At 37.3% G+C, this 20,931-nt stretch overlaps 1 protein-coding gene across 10 annotated transcripts in view; it reads right to left on the bottom strand.

Moving 5' to 3' along the window:
* APC (APC regulator of WNT signaling pathway) overlaps positions 1–20,931 on the bottom strand; it is a 125,853-nt gene that overhangs the window by 16,743 nt on the left and 88,179 nt on the right. For 4 of the 10 annotated variants that reach the window (XM_010971495.3, XM_074360461.1, XM_045507860.2 and 1 more), the window contains 7 exons: positions 12,285–12,383; positions 9,542–9,920; positions 7,706–7,801; positions 6,332–6,385; positions 2,552–2,691; positions 1,894–1,971; positions 1,489–1,605 (listed from right to left, as the gene is read on the bottom strand). In XM_010971495.3, coding sequence (XP_010969797.2) covers positions 1,489–1,605; positions 1,894–1,971; positions 2,552–2,691; positions 6,332–6,385; positions 7,706–7,801; positions 9,542–9,920; positions 12,285–12,383 — 963 coding nt within the window. The remainder of the gene's footprint in view (positions 1–1,488; positions 1,606–1,893; positions 1,972–2,551; positions 2,692–6,331; positions 6,386–7,705; positions 7,802–9,541; positions 9,921–12,284; positions 12,384–20,931) is intronic. The other 6 variants (XM_074360463.1, XM_045507862.2, XM_074360464.1 and 3 more) reach the window with 3 other exon arrangements.

A 20,931-nucleotide genomic window follows, 5' to 3' on the forward strand; every position in this document is an offset into this window, starting at 1 on the left:
AAACTGCACATATTTCAAGCATGCAATCTGATCACTTTGATGTATGTGTATATCCAAGAAACCATCACTCAATCTAACATTTATATCATCCCCACAAAGTTCCTTGTACCCCCTTGTAATCCACCCCTAACCCCACACTAATGATCTGTGTTCTGTCATTACAGATTACTGCATGGGCCAGTAGTTCATTCTTTTTTATGGCCAAATAGTACTCCACTGGTCATTCTTTTCTGCAGTGTCAGTACAAGTGTTCTGCTGATTTGGTAGTGTTTTAAAGGTACCTTTATGCAGACCCTAAGTATATTTGAATATTACCTTTCTTTTTCCAGTTTTGAGATGCAGTTGACATATAACATTGTGTAAGTTTTACGGTGTACAGCATAGTGATTTGACTTACACCATGAAATGATTATCACAATAAGTTTAGTGAACATCTATCATTTCATATACACACGAAACTAAAGAAATAGAAAAAAATATTTTTTCCTTGTGATGAGAAACTCCTAGGATTTACTCTCTTAACAACTTTCATATATAATAATAAAGCAGTGTTAATTATGTTTATCACACTGTGTATTATATCCCTAGTATTTATTTATCTTATACTGGAATTTTATACCTTTTGACCACTTCTGAATATTATCTTTATAACCAGTTATTTAGTTGAATACTCTTATTTCTAATAAGAAATATTTCTAATAATTTTTCAGCTGATCTTAGGTTTTCTAAGTGTAAACAATGTAATTTAGAAAAAAATACATAAACCAACCCCCCCCCCAACTCTGCCTTCTCTGGAAAGGAAATTTTGAAGAGAAAAATGTAGGCTGTGAATCCAAGGGGACTGGCTGGGTGAAAGGAAGCCCAGATTAGCTAAAAAGACTTGCTTAGTCCTTCTCAAATTTCAATTTTAAAAAGAAAACTTAGCTTAGCTTCTGAAGAAGATATCCCACCTGGAGATAGTTTCCTTTTGTAAACAAATTATTATGTGAGGGATTCCTCACCTTTAGGTTTGATTACCTCTTGATAAGGTTACTATCAAAATCTGAGGACTTTGTGGGATTGAGATTTGGACAGCACAGATGTTAACACTTACACCAGTGACTCTCAAGTAGGAGTGATTCTGTTCTTCCCTTACAAGGGACAGTTGGTAATATCTGGAGACATTTCTGATTGTCATGACTGAGGGGAGGGTGTGCTGTCATCTCGCAGGCAAAAGACCAACATCCAAGGCACAGATCAGTCCCCCCAAACAAAGAATTACCTTGTCCAAGATGCCAACAGTGCTGAGTCTGAAAAACTTACTTACACTAGGCCACCTTGTACAATCTTTTCCATCTTAATATTTTACAAATTTGGAGGTGTCTGAGACTAGGGGGATTGGTGAGATAAGCAGGTCAGAAATTAGTGAGTCTCAGGGGTGGGAGAGACCAGCAAAAAAGTATCCAAGGATGAAATCCATACTGCAAGACTTAATGTTTTCAAAGGTACCTTTTTCACTTCCAAAGCACATTCCATCAATGCTTTCACACTTCCAACTTCACGCAATGTCTTTTTACTATTTACATCTGCTCTCCAAGACAAATTCCTCAAAACACTTGCAATAACCTGCAAATAAATCAATTTTAGAATAATTTGTATATAAAATTATTTATACTAGTTGCTTTCTTATTCTTAATGGTAAAGAGTAGGAATCTTTCAAATAAGAAATTCTTCCTAAATGCTAGTAAGGTGCCAAAAGGAATTCCTACAATATAATTATTTTCCTCTCTTTTGGTGTTAACATAACCACAGTTTAAACATGAGCTGCCAAATACTGAGCCACTGCTTAATTTAATCTACGCGGAATATTAATGCACTAATGTCAAAAAAAAAATGTGGCATTCTAAGTAGTACCTGCTGTAAGTCCTCACTTTCAGATTTTAGTTGGGCCACAAGTGCTCTCATGCAGCCTTTCATAGAGCATAGCGTAGCCTGTAAAATCAGACACGGGACAGAGGGTCAACAACAAGGCAAACTGAAGCTGTGCTTTACTTTTGACTAGTACCCTTCAAATCCGGTTTTAATTGTCTCATCTTAATCCTAACTAATATTTTACCCATAAAAGAACTAGAAACAGATTACATAAATGAAAGGTAAATACCCTCCTAATCCTTTGCTATCTGTTCTTCCCCTGGCAAAATGGAAAAATAAAGTGAGTAAGTGGTAAGAATTGATAAGCAAAGGGTTTTAAAGTCTTTTATTTGGATGGTACCAATATGTGTGTAAGCTTGTGGACTTTTGTGTCAGTCATCAAGATTTCCAGACTTCTGCTATCATTCCTGGGAATAGCATTTTAAGTGTGATTACATAAATCCAGTACTCTGCTCCATCTTTTGCCTTTGTTTAGGTATAAGACAACTAAATGAATAAGGATACATAGTGGCGCATGATAGGTTTTTATTAGTCAGTGTTCAACAAGGCGAGTGACAGAAAGAGAATGAAAAGTAGTTTGTATGAAAGTAAAATAACTCATACCAGAGATATCATAAGAAACTGATCTTATAAAACATACCTTGTTGGCTACATCTCCAAAGGTCAAGTTTGTCAAAGCCATTCCTGCATACCGTCTTAAAGTAATACTGTAGTGGTCATTAGTAAGCCCATACATTTCACAGTCCACTTGCAATAATTCTGCAATGGCCTGTAGTCCCCCTAATTTAAAAAGGGCAAGAGGAAAAAGACAATAATCTAAAATAAAACAAATTGGTACCAAGTTTATAAATTAATTATTAGGAAAAAAACTCGAAGAATGAACATATATGGCTTAAATTTGTCTTCAGAATAACAAGCTACAAAAAATGTTATAAAGGACTTTTGTGTAATATATTTATAAAGTGCAAGTGACAACTATTCCATTTTCTGCCAGTTTCTCCACCCTCCAGCCCCTTGTCTTACTGAGTGAAATGAGCATTATACTCTATTTACTGCACATACACTGTATCTTGTCAATGATGAAGGCTATTTTCTAACACTAAGTCTTCCTAAATGTAAGCAGTAACTTATTTTTATTATTAGGACTTTATAAACACTCTTCATTATTACACACTGTTGGCCTAATTACTTTATCTCCCAAATAATTTTTAGTATCCTTAGGAATACTAAAACTTCTAAGTCAAACTGTCCATGAAGCAAAGCTTACTTTTTTGTGAAAAAGAATTACCTATTCAACTTATTACTAAGCTCTATAAAACCACCTTTTATGTTTAAAAAAATTTTTTTCTTACTTTTCTGTGATACTCACAAAGTGCCAAATACCAACACTAGGATTTAGTATTTTCTTTCCCCTTGATTCCCACCACGGGGTATACTCAACAATGCCCACAGCGGTCAACATCAGGACAGCAAGGAGGAAAATGAAGGGAAAGCAAAGGGAAAGACATAAAGGAAGGGGTAGTAAAAACAAAAAGAAAAGAAAACAAAAACAAAAGGTGAAGCAAGATGATAAGGGAGTGAATAAAAGGGAAAAATAAAAATGCACATGGAGGCTGTTCAAAATATTATTCATCATCAATATTAATCATCATGGGACTGGGGATTTTTTTTGTCACAGAGAAGCAGCTTAGAAAAAAAGAAGATGAATAGAAACAGGCAATTCTTGGATTTTATAAGTCTAAACAGTCAGGTCATTAATCTAAAAGAAGACTTGTACATTTAATATTTTTGTAAATGATCCAGAAGGGCCAGTATGTAGAGGGATTAGCAAGTTTGCGTAAGAGACCAAGTTCTATCTTGGGTTAAGAATTCCAGGCCAGGGGATTTAACTGTTAGAACATTTGTATAAATCTTTATGACTAGCAGTAATGACAGATGAGTGTGACTGTAGCTAAGGAAAAATTAATTTGCTTAGGGAAAATCCAAACCATATTTAGGAAGATGTTCCTCCATCCACCCATGATGACAGAAAAATAAACAGCTAATGAACAAAATATGGTCATTATCTTTGTGGAACTTACAGATTAGAGCAAAGATAGCCACTGAACAACTAATTAAGTGTAATGGATTGTGTAGAAGCACAGGGCAAGTTAACAGGTGAACTTAACCAAGACTGGGAGGATCACGAAAATGGCTGAGGAAATAATGTTTAACCTGAGACCTCAAGGATGAATGAATATCTTAAAAGGGTGGGGCAGGGACAATAAAGACGCATTTTAGGAGCTAAAACAGCATGCACAAGGGCTACTGGCCCTGAAATATACAGCAACAAGGAGCGGATCACAAGATGTGGCCAGATCATGCAAGACTTTATGTGCCACACTAAGGATTTGAGGCAGGGGAGGGAGTAATTAGATACATGTTCTAAACAGTTTCCATGGTTACAGGCTGCAAAATGGATTATGATTGGAAGTGAGGAGACAAGTTAAGACAAGGCACTGCAGAGCAGGAGAGATGACACAGGCTTGCTTGGGCTGGAGATGCAAAGAAGAGCAGTGATTTGAGATGTATTTAAGAACGGGAATTGAAGCAGTTACGAGATATAGGGGATAAGGACAGAGTCATGGATATCTTCTAAGATTCTGGCTGCATCCACTGGGTTGCCTGGAATGCCATTTTCTGAGAAAAGGAACCCTGGAAGAGACAGATTTGGGGATGGAGCAGACAGTAAACTCAGTTTGTGTCAGCTGAGTGAGAAATGTCTGAAAAATCATCTCAGTGAAGATGTTAGATGAATAGTCTGATAATATGTCTAAATCTCAGGAGAAAGAACTTAGATTAAGATGTAAATTTGAAAAACACTGTAAATAAAGCCATGGAGTAGAGGATACTGCCGAGGGAGAGAGGGAAGAAAGCCCAGCACAGAGCTTCAAAACATTCTACTATGTAATGCCTGGGTAAAGACGAAGGAACCAATAAAAGAACTGAGAGTTTTGATCCAGGAAATCGACCTGAGAGCCTGAAGGCACTGGCCAAGTGTACTGATGAGATCACCAAAATTGAGGATTATAAAGCAGAAGATCAAAGCCAAAACAAAACATACCATGCTTTGTGCCTACATAAAATCCTGTCTGGAAAAGCAGTATCTGTGGTACTTTTTAAAGAAAGGTGAAATGATCTGAGGAAAATCCCAAGAAGGCACTTGAGTACTTTTGTGTGGAAAAAACAAAAATCTTAGGACTTGATTATGAAAACAAAGATTAAAGAAGGATATAGTCCATGCCAACAAAACCACGAAGAACGTGGCTAATGAAAAAAGAACAATAAAATTTAGGTTATCATATAAAAGAGAGAGCCCTTAATGATTTCAGGCAAATAAAAAGAAAACTTCCAGTGAATTTTAAGGCAAAGAATCCACATGTTAAAACTATAAATGGATTCACAAAAATATGATGTGAATTCATGATTGACAGAATGACAAACAGGTTGCCCTTAGGAAAATTAGGATGTTTCAAGGTAATGCAGAGGTGATGAGCATATGCTTGCACATTTTTCTTAGTGTCTGTGTTAGAAAATAGTGGTCCAGATGAACCAAATATTACCCCAGATAGTATCTCATAACTTTATAGATAGTACAGGATCAATGGCTTCAGGGGACATTTAACAGGATCCTTAATTTAAACATCAAAAAAGATACAGAAAGATGACACTTAATTTTTTAGAAGTATATTATTCTTCTTTTACTGGGTTCTTTTACATTTCATTAACATGAAATGTCTCATTCTAAAATAGGTATTAGGGGCTCAACATCAACATTTGATACAGTGGTGTTTCACAAAAATTCCTGATCATAAGAATCACCTAGGCCACTTCAGATGTGATTACTAGGTTCCCTCCTCTGGAGATTGTATTTTGCTAAGTTTGATTACCAAGGGCCAGAGAACCTACAAGGTTTGACAAGTGCCTCTCTGGTGACCATTATGATCTAGTTTGGGAAATACTAGTGCAAATACATTACTAGTTCCTTGAAAGTCAGGACCGCGTCCTAATCATTTTTGTACCTAGTACCTAGCAGTTTCTGGGACAGAGCCGAGAATTAATAAATGTATACCTCACTGATACTATAGTCTAAAATTTGTAATAGTCATAGATGCAAACTTAAATCAACCTAATAATTACAGAATTTTCTATATGTACAAGTAACAGTCCCAGGAACTTCTCTTTACCTAACCGGACTTCTTTCCTCCTTATCCCCCACTGTCAGATCACTTGTGCTGTCTTACTCTATCTCCCCACAATCCACACACCCTGATCCTTCTTTTTGCTCCAGTGCAAATGCAGAGGCTAGGAGTGAGAAGGTCATCCCTTGTGGCTACATCCCCAGCAGTCACACCCCCAGAGGCCCCGTCCTGCTCCTCACCTGAAAGCCCCTGCCCTAGCTCCTGTGATGAAATGCCCCGGGGAGCCTTCCTACCTGAAGAAGGAAGAGGAACAAATACTGAGTCTAGGTTTTACTTTGAAATTCAGATGGTTAATGTGTCAGTCCTAGTCTACAGTTCATTGGAACACAGGACATTTATTAAAAAAAAAACAAAACAAAACCAAACCAAAAACCTTTGCTGGAGCTTAAAATTTGATTAGTTTTCCTGTTTATTCATTATTTCCCCCATTATGACTAATGTTAAAAAAAAAAAAAAACACCCTAACATAAAAATTTCACCAGTGCTGACTGTATTGAGGTAGGGAGAACTCACAAGATCATACTCAGTTCCACAGGAGGCTGGGAGGGATGGGGGAAGGAAAGAGAATCAAGCTGCCCACCGCTAGGGCCTGGGGGAAGAAAAGCATGGCTGGAGGGCAGGCCTGAAATCACAAAGCACAGAGCCTCCCAAAGTGATGACTCTGAAGGAGACAACACTCAATTTTGCCGTTTAGGTTCTCTGTGTTTAAGAGTCTCATGACTTTGTCACTTTTAAGATAAATGATGAATCACAATGATGAGGTGGTAGGAATACAAAGCTGGAACATAACGTATACAAACAGCACAAAAAGCAAGGGCACAGCTACACTAAGATGGGAACTCAGTGCATGGTTCTTGCTTGTGGCATGACTAGAGAGATCCAGTTCACATGAGATGGCTCAGCATAATGCAACTTATAAAGACCACACGTGCAAAATGAACCTAGAAATCAAAGAAAAACCATTACATGAAAAATGGGGTGCACAAATGCAGGTTATAATAGGTTCAGAGTGTGTGATAACACATACCTAAAAGAGTAATCTTTGCAAAATTAACGGAATGTTTCTAACATAAATTAGAGTGTAATGCTGTTCTATATTAACCAGTTTCAGAGATAACCACGCTGCTTATCATGAAAAGCCAGTAAAGTACTGATAACCATGAGGATAAATGAGAATCTTAGTAATAATTTCTTCTGGTATCCATCAGAAGTGACTGAGTTCAAGAATAGTCATGCAGCTCCACGTCTCAAAACAATTCAAATTACCTTCCCCATCAACTGTCAGCCAAGGTCTACTTTGACAAGAGGGGCAAGAGTGGCCCATTTAGTATTTTTTCTAATCTTCGGCTAAGATATTAAAAATCCAAGTAAGGTTATAACAGGGTAGCAATTTCTGTCACTTAGGACATTTTCTCCTCTGGACACCAGAATATGGTCATTTGGTACAAGAGGGAAGCAGGTGGTACTAGAAGTTAGTAGCCTTGTATCCCAATACCACAAGGATGAAAAATCTTCAGTATTCTTCCATGGCATTAAGAAATATTTTGTCTTACCAAGTTCATTCATTGCATGTCTATGCTCTTCATCAAATGAAAGTTTCATTAGAACACACACAGCAGGACAGATTTGATGTTCAACAGGAGCTGGCACTGAAAAATAAAATTGACATAAACCGTAGCGCTTTGTTTCCTCTAAAGCAGCGAGCTTTGTTATACTTAAAAAATACTTAGGGCTCACGAATATATCCCCAATGCATAGCAGTTTAGTGAATCAACAAAAATTTGCTGAATAGATGAATACCATAAACATGGAAAGGAAAATATAGGTAAAGAGTTTTTCTTGCTTCCATAAAAATGTTTAGCTCTCATCAGCCTTTGACTAGGTCTGTTAGAATAAGTCCTATGCAAGTTTATGCTATAACTCAAATAATAACTTAAAATTATGACTCTATGAAAGAATAAAAACATTTTGGTATAAAACTTTCTATTTATAATCTCTATTTAAACTATTGTCATGACTATGGCTTAAAGGCACATGGTTGTATACAAATGTAGTAGAGAAACCTAGTATAAACCTAGTAGAGAAAGTATCTAGTATCTACACAGACACTAGATAGTAAACAAAAATTTAAAGAAAAGGTGTCCAAGAAAATGTACCTCCACATTTAATACTATGCACAAAGTTTCAAAACTGTTACTTGAAACAAAAATTTTAAAAGCAAGTCTGTTTTTCAGAAGTAGTAATATTTATTCTGTTTAACTTTTCTGAGAACAGGTATTAAGAGCACAAAATGCAAGTCAGTATGTAGTTGTGGGTACCAAAGAAAACAATCCAGAAACACAGTGTTTCCCCAGTAAAGTACCTTGTTAGTTCTCCTCATCCCTAGGACGAATAGATACAAAGGACTACATCTGCTGTTCTCTTATTCTCGAAAAGTTTTAAACTTTGATTAAATTCGTCTTTATACCTAACCTAAAACAAATCTGCTAAATTTTTATGGATCATGCTCTCATCATCACTCCTCCTCCTGCTCCCCAAAATCAAGATGCTGACAACAGTCCTTTGTCATGTGTGTGTGTGCATGTGTGTGTTATCAGGTGAAAGGAAGGTCTTACCTTATATACTTACTGCTTTTGGTTCTTGCTACAGGAATGAAGTAAGTTAGGTCCCCAAGGGTCCCAACTCCCATGTTCCCTGCTCCTGAGGCCAAGGGTTTCTCCCTGAGCAAAGAGCTGGGTGGCTGATCACCCCCAGCAACTGGGGCCCCATCGCCTGAAGCAGGGTGGTGCAGGAGGAAGAGCACTGGGCTGAGAGTCAGAAGATCTGGCCACTGATCATGGCTCCACCACCTACTAGCTATGAGGCCACAGGCAAGTCTTTTAGCCTCTCTGAGCCTCAGTTTCTTCATCTGTAAAATGGAGATGATAATACCTTCCCTTCCTACTTCACAAGGCTGTTGTGAGGATCAAATAACAGATATAACACAGCTCTGTAACCACTGAGTAGAGTGATATGCAAATATCAAAGATTATGACTTGACACTAATAGCTGAAGGAACTTATGTAAAGTCACTTTCTTGAGCTTAATCTATAAAATGAAAGAGATGGACAACTTAAGTGCTCAAGTTCTTTGTGGATCTTCTATGCTATGACTCTATATGTCTGTCTTGATTTTCTGCTCTTTTTTGGTTGCATTGTAGTACACGTAACATTTTCCTTTGCTGATTTTTTCTAGGGAAATACAGAAATTAAGCTTTAAACTATGTTAGCAGTGTAGATGGGTAATATGAATTTCCCACTCCTATTCATAAAGACACCATCCTAACTAAAAAAGTTTTCATTTCAGAAACTTTAGCATTTGCTTTGTAACATGCACTATAGGGAACATACTTGGATTTTTGTCCTGGTCCATGCCTTGTTCATGGGCTTCCTGCCACTCCCAACAGGTTTCACAGTAAGCTCGTATCTGTTCCAAAAGATGAAGGACTCGGATTTCACGCCTGCCTCTCTTGTCATCAGGCTGTGAGTGAATGATGTTGTGGAGTGCTGCACTGGCCCTGGCCCGAGCCTCTTTACTGCCCCGGGAATTTCCCAACAACACAGAGTCTTTGTCATTGCCATGTAAAAGCTGGATGAGGAGAGGAAGACATCCAGACTGTCGCATGGATATACAGCTGTCTTGGGAGCTAGACATAGCTAGCAAAGTTCGCGACATATCATCCTTATCATGAGTACCAAGCATTGACAACAATGAATACACCATTTCCACCTGTGGGCCAAATGAGTTTAGAAACAAAATTATGACTTTAATATCCAAAAGTCAACACCAATGAAGTGATGAATGGGATATTTATTGTAACTCATTAAAAAAACAAAAACAAAATCAAAACCCCTCTCCAGGATGAAGTAATGAGCGTTATTTCAAAATCCATATAATCATCACAAATTTGTTTATGAGTAAATATTAGTAGTGGTAGTATATAGTGTTGAAAGACAAAGTAGGCTCTTGCATACTTAAATTGTTGTTTGTCTGGATCAGCTGGTGATAATTCATTGATTATAATGAACGACAATCAACTTTTTTTCCCTCTCTCAAAACACACACACACACACACAGCTAGAAATGTGGTTTATCTAAATTCTTTACATATTAAAATTTTAATTTTTTAAAATCTACAACCATGATCAATAAATAGGAAACATTTTTAACAATTATTATTTACTAAGTACTAGTTCCAGCAATCACTAAACCTCACCAGATTACAATTATAATATCGTTAAAATTATGATTTCTCCCTTATACAAGTAAAAATCTGTTATAAAATGAAAAATGCCCTGATCATATAGGGGTACAAAGTGAGGATTCTTATTCAACTTTCTCTTTAAAGCAGCTGGTAAACATCAATTACTCTCTGACAATGAGTTCTAAGACTTTACTTAGGAGCTAGAGCTATTGCGTAAAAGTAGAGGCTTATCATATAAAACGTGTATCAAGTCTTTCAATTAGTGGTTCTTAATCAGGGGCTATTTTGACCACCCTGAGGCACATTCGGCAACGTCTTAGAGACATTTTTGGTGGTCACAACTTGGGAGGAAAAGCGACAAGCATCCAGTGGGTAAAGACCAGATGAATATCTGCTGCTAAATATCCTACAGTGCAATGAGGAATTGTCCAGCCAGTAATGCTGAGGTTGAGAAACTCTACTCTAAAAGTGCAAACACACACCACTCTTAGATATGAAAGCTTTGGGAAGGCAGTACAGAACTGAGGACAAACAGGCTTTCAAATTCTGGCGCCACCATTTACGAGTGAGCTGCGTGACATGACCAAGTTATTGGAGTTCTCTGAGGCCCAGTTACCTCAGTTGCAAAATGGAGAAATTTACCTAATAGTGTTTACTTTGTGAAGATTAAATGAAATAATACATGTATAGGACGGTAACTGGCATTCAAAAATCTAGTAAGGTCTTAGTATTACCATCATAAATCACTTGAAAAGGAAATGGTACTCTAGTTGCCAGTGTTCATGCAACAGTGCTGCTGAGCATCAGAAATTTCCATTATAGTAAAAGCTACTTGTTGATGTTGGACAGCTCTGGGGTTGAATCCCAATTTAATTACACAACAGCTGTCTGAACCTCTTTTTTTGCTCCAGTATTCTCATTTTGAAAAGAAGGACAAGAATATTTCAAAGGATTTTCGACAAGATCATAGAGAATAAACATACAATTTCTAGCACAGTTACTGGCATACTAGTGGTCCCAAGCAGCAGATATTATGAGTTATTAAAAGGATTAAGTCTCATATTAACAATACCACTGACACTCTAAAATTCATTTCTTAAATCAGTATTAGTTATTTCAGTAGTGCTTTTCCTAAGAGCCATTATATTATTAAAGTAAATGAAGAATATGTACAATATGGTGTAAAAACAACTAATGCAATTATTTAGATTGAACTGAAAATATATTGTTGAGTAATACCAGAATTTCATCTTTGTTCATACAATATTAAAGCCTCTGGCTTTAAAACAATAATAAAAGTAACTATTTTCTTTTCAAACATTCTATTCTCAAGTCCTAAAATATTTACTAACACCTAAGAGACCCTAAGAAAGCTCATTTATCAGCAGTGGATAACATTCAATGTCAATAATTTTCCATCCACTTAAATTAGTATTTATTAAACCCTCATTATGTGCAGGCTCTGAGCTAGATGCTATAAAGGATAAATAAAAAACAGTCCCTGTGCTCCAACTGTAGTGATTCAAAGGAGGTAGCCAGACTGCATGGGGAGGAGAGAGGACCCTGGAAGTCATAAAATGTTTTGTAGAGAAATAAAGCCTAAGAAGAGTTCTGAAGGCTGGCTAGGGTTCTGACAGTCATTCTGCGGTGGGGCAGGAGTGGTGTTTGCCACTGCAGGCAAGGCCCAGAGGCATAAAGTCACCGGGAGTGATCGGGAAGCAGCTGGGCTGGAGCTTAAGATTACTTGCAGAGAAGTGGTGTCATTTCTTTAAGAGACTGTGGTGATAGAAACAGAATTCTCCTCTAGCTGAATTTAAAAGATGAACGACAAATGTTTTAATAAAGTATTAAGAGTACTAGTACTAGTGACAAGGCTTATACTCTGTTACCTTGGTTCCCAGATGACTTGTCAGTCTTCGAGGAGCAGAGTGCGTGCTACTAGAACTCAAAACACTGGCTGTTTCGTAATCTATTCGTGCAGTTGAACCCTAGAAATTAAGTAAATGATAGACAGTATAATTTAGATTATAGATAAATATAGCCAAGTTCATATTAAAGTATGCCAAATGAATGTCTTTAGGTAAACAGCTAAATATACCATTAAAAGTGTGAACGTTGTAACTGCTCAAAATGAATATTTTTACCTATATACGTAAGTAGACTTCAGAGAAAAAGAAGGAAAAAAAATACTATTGCAAAAGACAGTTAAAGTACAATACAGAAGTAACCAAACACTGAAGAAATCCTAGAGTAATATTCTTTCACAAATCAAAAGGCATGAAACCACATTCAGTTTAATATAAATTGATTAACAGAACATTCTACTGAGTGATGAAATGCTCTAAATTACCACAAAACTGTGAATTTGGTACAGTCCAAGTTCTCCAGGAGCTCAGAGTACAGAGAAGACTGCATGAAATGTCTACTGGAGAAAGACATGAAAACATAATTGCACTGAGAGAGCTGAGGCAGCATAAACACCATAATACTGATGGAAAACAGGAAGAAACAACTATTGCCTGTAAACTATTTAAAATAACATTTAAAGGCCTTGGATTTTGGGAGCAGACAGATGGAAGTCTGAGTAAAGCAATGAATATGGAGAGTGTGCTAGAAGAGAACACGGAACAGTCTGACATAAATTGAAACACTATTTTTTTTAAATCTATCTCCTAAGGTAAAAGAAATAAAAGCAAAAATAAACAAATGGAACTTAAAAAGCTTTTGCACAGCAAAAGACACCACAGACAAAATGAAAAGACAACCTCTGGAATGGGAGAAAATATTTGCAAATGATGTGACTGACAAAGGGTTAATATCCAAAATATGTAAACAAGCTCACACAACTCAAGATCAAAAAAACAAACAACCCAATCAAAAAATGGGCAGAAGAGCTAAACAGACATTTCTCCAAAAAAGACATACAGATGGCCAACAGGAATATGAAAAAATGCTCAACATCACACATTATTACAGAAACACAAATCAAAACGTTATCACCTCACATCTGTCAGAATGGCGATTCATTCTATCAAAGACAACAAATATCGTTTTTAAGAGAAAATTAAATTTGTAAATGTAATTGTAGGAAAAAACTGTAAATGTAAAATTCATTCAACTGTGTATTTAAAATGGGTACATTTTATTGTATGTTACTCTTTCCACAATAAAACTGATTTTAAGAAGTCACACCTCGAGAGGTCTTTTTGATGTCTCCCCATATAGAAGCATATGAGTACCCACTTACACACACCCACATAGGGAAATTTAGGGTGAGAGTAAGAATCTTGGTACAGAACCCCAGTGTGGCTCCCCTTTCTAGTCTCTTCTCCTTATGTGGTTCTGGATGCTTCATGCTGATTAGTCCTCTAGGGGTTCTTCTCAGTTTGGAGGAGCAGGAACCTCCTCAGGGTAGAGAGAAGGGTTGGCAGAGAAAGACTCATCCTGCCTCCCTTTCCACAACCACCAGCTACTGCATGCTTCTATGGTGGTGTTCCAATTCACATGCAACCAAGTAACAACATTTACTGAGCTCCTGCTACTTTCTGGGTGCAGTTCTAGTCACTAGGGATGTAACTGAATATGACATTTCCACCCTCACTGCACACAGAGTCTAGACAGGTTGCTCAACATGTAAGTACACAGCAGTAAGTGCTTTGACAGAGGCCGTGTGAACACAGAGGAATGGCATATACTCAATGAGTACAGGGTAAAGTGCTATCTGATTTTGGACTTGAACTACTAGTTAATAAGAGGGGGGTTAGCCACAGGGCAGCCCAGACCAGGAGTCAGAAAGAACACAGTGTGTGTGTGAAAGACAGATAGATAGACTGACTGACTGATCTGGAGACAAAGAGCTTATTCTGATTGCAATAAAGAGGAGGGATTTGAAGGACCAAGACTCAAGGTAAAGAGAATAGTCAGGAGACTTAAGGAAATTTAAGCAACAGACCTTTCTTGGTCAACAGTAGAAGGGGAATGACTCCTTATCCTGAAGGAAAAATATTATCTTAGAGGATACCTACGTATTTTTACTGTTCCTGGTAGTTAGGATCTAAGACAAACCCTAAGGATCATTGTCTCCTAGTATTCATGCCCTTATGTAATCCCCCTGCCTTTTGAGTACAAGCTAGATTTAGTGAATGGCTTCTAGTGAACAGACTGCTGCAAAGGGGATGCAAAGTCACTTCCAAAACAAGGTTACAAGGACTGCGGCTTCCATCTTGGGTACTCTCTTTTGTTCTCTCTGAGGGAAGCCAGATACTATGTTGTGAACTGCCCTTTGCAGAGGCCCTAGTGGCAAGGAACTGATATCTCTGGCCAACAGACTGAGGACATGAGGCCTGTCAACAGCCATATGAGTGAGCTTAGAAGCAGACCTTCCCCTAGTCAATTCCTGAGATGACCGTGGCTCCGGCCAACACCTAGACTGCGAGCTGTGAGTCCCGAACTAGAGGTGCTCAGCTGAGCCGCATCAAGATTCCTGACCTACAGAAACAACAATAAATGTTGGTTGTTTTAAGCTGCTGAATTTGTTAAGCAGCAACAGATAACTAACACACTGCTTGAAACAGAAAAAGAAGCAAGGGGTTAAATCTTGAAACAAAGGAAAACCTATGTCCACAATAAAATGTGTTTCTGACATTCATTTCAGTGTAGATACCAAATTGTCTTTAAGCTTGGCTTTGGGACACTCCCCGCCTTTTTCTCCCAATCTACCTAGCTAGAAATCCAGATGCATTTATTATAAGGAGATTTCAAGAGCATATTCCCATACTCACTCTACCTATAAGCCTAGAACTTGAGCCTTGAGAATCTTTCCTGGGTGCTTTTATTATGGCCAGGTCTGCATTGACATCTTTCAGAGGTAGCAGACAAATGGTAACCTGCAAGAAATGTAACTTCCTAAGAAGTGTTTCCCACCCAACTCATGACTAAATTCTGAAGAAATCTGAGTGTGATTAACTCACAAACTCAAGACCTATTAAAACAGTCATACTGCACATACATTAAATCGGCCTTGCTCACTGTCCAAACATAAAAGTATTCTCCATATTGTTCCTAACTCTTAGTCCAAAAATGTTATGTGTGAGACCCTATCTCCTATTTTCTTTCCTACCCAAACTTCCTTTGGAAATTCCGGCTCCACACTCCATACATCCTCAACTTTTCACATACTGTTCCTTTCACTCCTGAAACCTAGCTCTCATAGGAAGCCACTCCCTGCTGCAGCCCTCTCTCCTACACCCTGCGACCTAGGAGTGAGGAGGAAGCACAATCCTATGTTCTCCTCACGCTTCAGCACCACATTCCTCCACTTTCCTGTAATAACCCCAAACCTCCTTGTGTTATAATCACCTTTCCCTTTGCCCAGTGCTATCATCTATTAACCACCCACTCACTGTCCTCAATCATTAAGTAACTTTGGCACAATGGTCACTGACCTCCTTCTACTTTAATTACTGCCACCATTCTGGGTAACTTATGTCCCATTCAAAGCCTTGGCCTCTCAGTTCTCTGGTATCCTCAATGACATTTTCCTCCTCTACTCCATCTTAGCCACTGACATCTATGGCTGTATCCTGGACCATTTCCATTACCCCAAAATGTGCCAACTCTGAATAATGTGCTTGTTGTAACTCTGATAACCTATTCTTCTGGAAATCTCCTTTAACCATCCCCAAGAAAGCTTCTTTGAAATGACTGGAACACCCAGTGCATGAATCTCTTGATGGACTACAAAGTATCTCCAGCTTTGATATACTGTGGTCCATCACTTCCATAATTCTCTTGTTAGTTTTTCAGTACCTCTGCCCCATGGTTATTCCATTCCATCTGTCTGGAAACACGGAGAATGCAGATAAATCCAACTGATTTCCCTACATGCTAATATGGACTGCTGAGCAGTATTTGAGAAATCTGAGCATGCGAGAATGTCACACAGTTCTCCGGGATGCTGCCCATATAACATTTATGGTCACCAGTACACCTGGGCCCTTAGTACCCCACCTGCAATCCTTGTATCTCCAAAGTCACTCTCCTTAATTTTCTCACAGTGGCTATTTTAGATATATTTCCTTTTGTATAAAAACGTGGCCCTTCTTCCTTTGCCACAAATAATTTTACATTCTAATTTACATATAAATAGAAGCCATTGGACAGAACTGCCTCAAACTTCTTGCTACCAAGCTGACAAAGCCACCCGCCTCCATATCCATCTCCACCTTCTGCTGCTGCTGCTTCTGAGACTCTCTCTCCATCTAAGGCCCATCTACTAGGTGTGCTCTAGATCCCTGCCCTCCCTATTTCTCTTTGTTCTTTTGGATCTTCAAGCTTTCTTCCTACTGGCTCCTTCCCATTATCATTCAAACATGCTTGTCTCTTCTACCTTAAAAAAAAAAAACCCAAAAAACCAACAACAACAAATAATCTCTCAATTTTCTCTCAAAACTGTATTCTGTGTCAGTTATTGGCCTTTTCTCTCTTGGACAGTTTACACTCAGAGTTTCTGGAGTTAGTTCAAATTGCTCTCTTCTACTTTTTATTCACTCCAGTACGACAAGGTAGAGAAGAAAGCAAGCCAATGAAACTGCTCTTGCCAAGATCGGCACCTAACTTCTTTATCTGGTGAAACCTCTCAAAAGATTTTTCAGTCCTTATGGTCAATGGTGGACACTGTTAACTATTTCCTCTATTTTGGAACAATACTGTTCTCTGGCTTTGGGATTTTAACCTGGGTTTCCATCTTCTTGTTCTATAATCTCGTTCTATAATCACAGGGGATGTAAAACTCTCCCATACCTTTAATTTTCACATTTTCACCCTTCCGTTCAATTCCAAACCTATTATCTAATAGCCTATCTGACATTTCTACTTCATTGTCCAGCTTAACATTTTTAAACCTAACATTTCTGAAACTAGATTATTTTCCCCGACAAACTTGCTCCTTATCTAGTGTTAGCGCTGAAATGCATGACCATCCCTCTAGCTGCCTAAGACAAAAACCTGGAAGTCATTCTTGATTTCTCCTTCCTCCTCAACCCTCTCATCTGACATTAAAACTTTATGGATTACATTTCCTAAATCTTCCCAGATACTCAGGTATCTGCTGACTGACTCAAATCAGTTCTTCCCTAACTCCCAAGCCACCGTCATCTTTTACCTACATTACTATACTTAATTTACCCATTTTAAAGGTGTTAGAATAAATGAAATGGTAACTTCCTCTAGGACCAAAATCCACACTTTCCACACCATAACACACTTTGTGGAAAGTGCTCATCCATCTTACTTCTAGAGTATAAGTTTCTTGAGGACAAGGTAGCATCTATCTAGCTCACCACCACACCTTAGGGTTGAGAACAGTCTTTGCATAATGCAGATGCTTAGTAAACAGACACTGAACAGTGATGAAAGAGTTTTATAATATCTTTCAGGTGAAAGGGGTGAGGAAAAAAGTTAACAGAGTGAAAAATGGGTTGGGGAGTAGAGAGGTGGGGATAAGATGAATGGCTGGAGGGGACCCCTTCAAGTAAGTACAATTCCTTTCCACTATATATCAGAATCGAGCATCTTTTTATTTTGATTCTCCTTATTCACCCTTAAATATCCACTGCTATTACAGGCCCTCAAATGTTTGCTGAGGGCCCTCAAAGGACTATGTCTGAGCATTAAAATTAGTAGGGTTGGGACAGGGTCAATTTCAGCTACACTTGCTGGGTCGGAGCCCCTCTTCTGTCCTCTCCTGCTCACTTTAGAAAGTGACACAGAAGGGTTCACTGCAAAGGTAGCAGCAGTGTCCAAATCACTGTGAAACCTCTCGTAAAAGGGGGAGAAGCAAGCACTGCCCCTGCCCTGCCTTTTTTTTCATACAAACTGTCCCTGGCAGTAATCAAATAGTATAGATAAGGAGAAGTTTCTCTTTAAAGAAATATTACAGCTAATTTTGTAACCTTTAACAAATTAATGGAGCTAGGTAGGCAGTAAGTATCAATGGCTGTTAATATCACAAAAAAACAGACAACCAGACATTATATGCTTCCTGATGGAAGAACACAATGCCACCTAGGAAAAAGTCTTGTCAAAAAAAAAAAAAAAAAAAGAAAAAAGAAAAGGGTTTAACCCAAATTTGATCACATCTCTAGACTGAAAAGACAGTGTATAAGAAATACAGAAGACAGAGGAACATGTCAAACTTCACAATGGAGGTATTATCAGCAAAATCCAGACAGACTATGGAAAACTCTAGAAGATAAACAACTTTGGTTCTTCAACAAACAAACAACAAAAAACTAAAAGATAAAGAGAAAATCTATAGATTAAAAGAGACTTCAAAGACATATTAACCAATCTCATTGCATGAACCTCATCTCACCCTGAGTCAAATAAATTGAAAAATTTTGACATTTATAAAACATTTGCAAAACTGACTGACTGGATATCTAATGCTATTAAGAAATTACTGTTAGTTTCTTTAGGAGTGTAATAATGACACTATAGCTATGTATTTTTAAAAAGTGTTCTTTGTTCTTCTTCCTCAGGATTGCTTTGGCAATTCTGGGTTTTTGTGATTCCATATAAATTTTAATATCATTTGCTCTAGTTCTGTGTAAAATGTCATGGGCGTTTTGACAGAGATTGCATTAAATCTGTAGACTGCTCTGGGACTTCAGAAAATACCACAAAGCTAAAGTAATCAAAACAGTATGGTATTTACTAAAAAAAAAAAAAAAAAAAAGACATATATATCAATGGAACAGAATAGAGAGCCCAGAAATAAACCCACATACCTATGGTCAATTAATCTATGACAAAGGAGGCAAGAATATATAATGGAGAAAAGACAGTCTCTTCAGCAAGTGGTGTTGGGAAAGTTGGACAGCTACATGTTAATCAGTGAAGTTAGAACACTCCCTCACATCATATACAAAAATAAACTCAAACTGGTTTAAAGGCCTAAATATAAGACATAACACCATAAAACTCCTAGAAGAAAACATAGGCAAAACATTCTCAGACATATCATAGCAGTATTTTCTTAGAACTGTCTCCCAAGACAAAAGAAATAAAGGCAAAAATAAACAAATGGTATCTAATTAAGTTTAAAAGCTTTTGCACAGCAAAGGAAACCATCAACAAAATGAAAAGACAACCTATAGAATGGGAGAAAATATTTGTAAATGATGCAACTGACAAACGGTTAATATCCAAAATATACAAACAGCTTATACAACTCAATTAAAAAAAAAACCCAATCAAAAAATAGGCAGAAGACCTAAAAAGACATTTCTCCAAATAGAACATACAGATGGCCAACAGGCACTTAAAAGATACTCAACAGCACTAATTATTTGAGAAATGCAAAGTGAAACCACAATTAAGTATCACCTTACACCAGTGAGAAAGGCTATCATCAAAAAGTCTCTAACAATAAATGCTGGAGAGGGTGTGGAGAAAACGGAACCCTCCTACACTGTTGGTAGGAACGTAATCTGGTGCAGCCTGTATGGAAAACAATATGGAGGTTCCTTAAAAAACTAAAAATAGAGTTACCACATGATCCAGCAATCTTACTCTTGGGCATACTTCCTGAAAAGACAAAAACTCTAATTTGAAAAGATACGTGCACCTCAATGTTCTTTTACAATAAGCAGCTCTATTTACAATAGCCAAGACATGGAAATGACCCAAGTGTCCATCAAGAGACAACTGATTTAAGAAGATGTGATTTAAGAAGATGTCGTATACATATACAATGAAATGTTACTTGGCCACAAAAAAAGAATGAAATATTATCATTTGCAGCAAAATGGATGGACCTAGAGAGTATCATACTAAATGAAGTCAGAGAAAAACAAATATTATATGATATCACTTATATGTGGAATCTAAATAGTAATAAAAATAAATGTATATACAAAACAGAAGCAGACTCACAGACACAGAAAACAATCTCATGGTTACCAAACTCATGGTGGGGAATAAATTAAGAGTATGGAATTAACAGACAAAGACACAAACAACTATACATAAAATGGATAAGTAACAAGAATTTACTGTATAGCACACGGAGTAACTATGTTCAGTATCTTGTAATAACCTATAATGGAAAAATAATTTTAAGAAATGTAACTGAATCATTTCGCTGTATACCAGAAACTAACACAATATTGTAAATCAATTATATTTCGATAAAAAAAAAAGAGTTCTTAGACGTAGAAAACAAACATGTTTATCAAAGGTGGGGGGGGATAAATTAGGAGTATAGGATTAACAGATAAATATCATTATAAATAAAACAGATAATAAGGATTTACTATATAGTACAGAGAACTATACTCAATATCTTGCAATAACCTATTATGGAAAGTAATTGGAAAAAAATATATATATATAACTGAATCACTTCGCTGTACACCTGAAACTAACACAATATTGTAAGTCAACAATACTTCAATTTTAAAAAGTGCTCCTACCTTTTGGAAATACACAGTAAAATATTTATGCAAGAAATGGTGATGATGACTGGAATCTTCT

The sequence above is a fragment of the Camelus bactrianus genome, chromosome 3 (assembly GCF_048773025.1).
Source record: "Camelus bactrianus isolate YW-2024 breed Bactrian camel chromosome 3, ASM4877302v1, whole genome shotgun sequence".
In the NCBI taxonomy this organism is placed as follows: Eukaryota; Metazoa; Chordata; class Mammalia; order Artiodactyla; family Camelidae; genus Camelus; species Camelus bactrianus.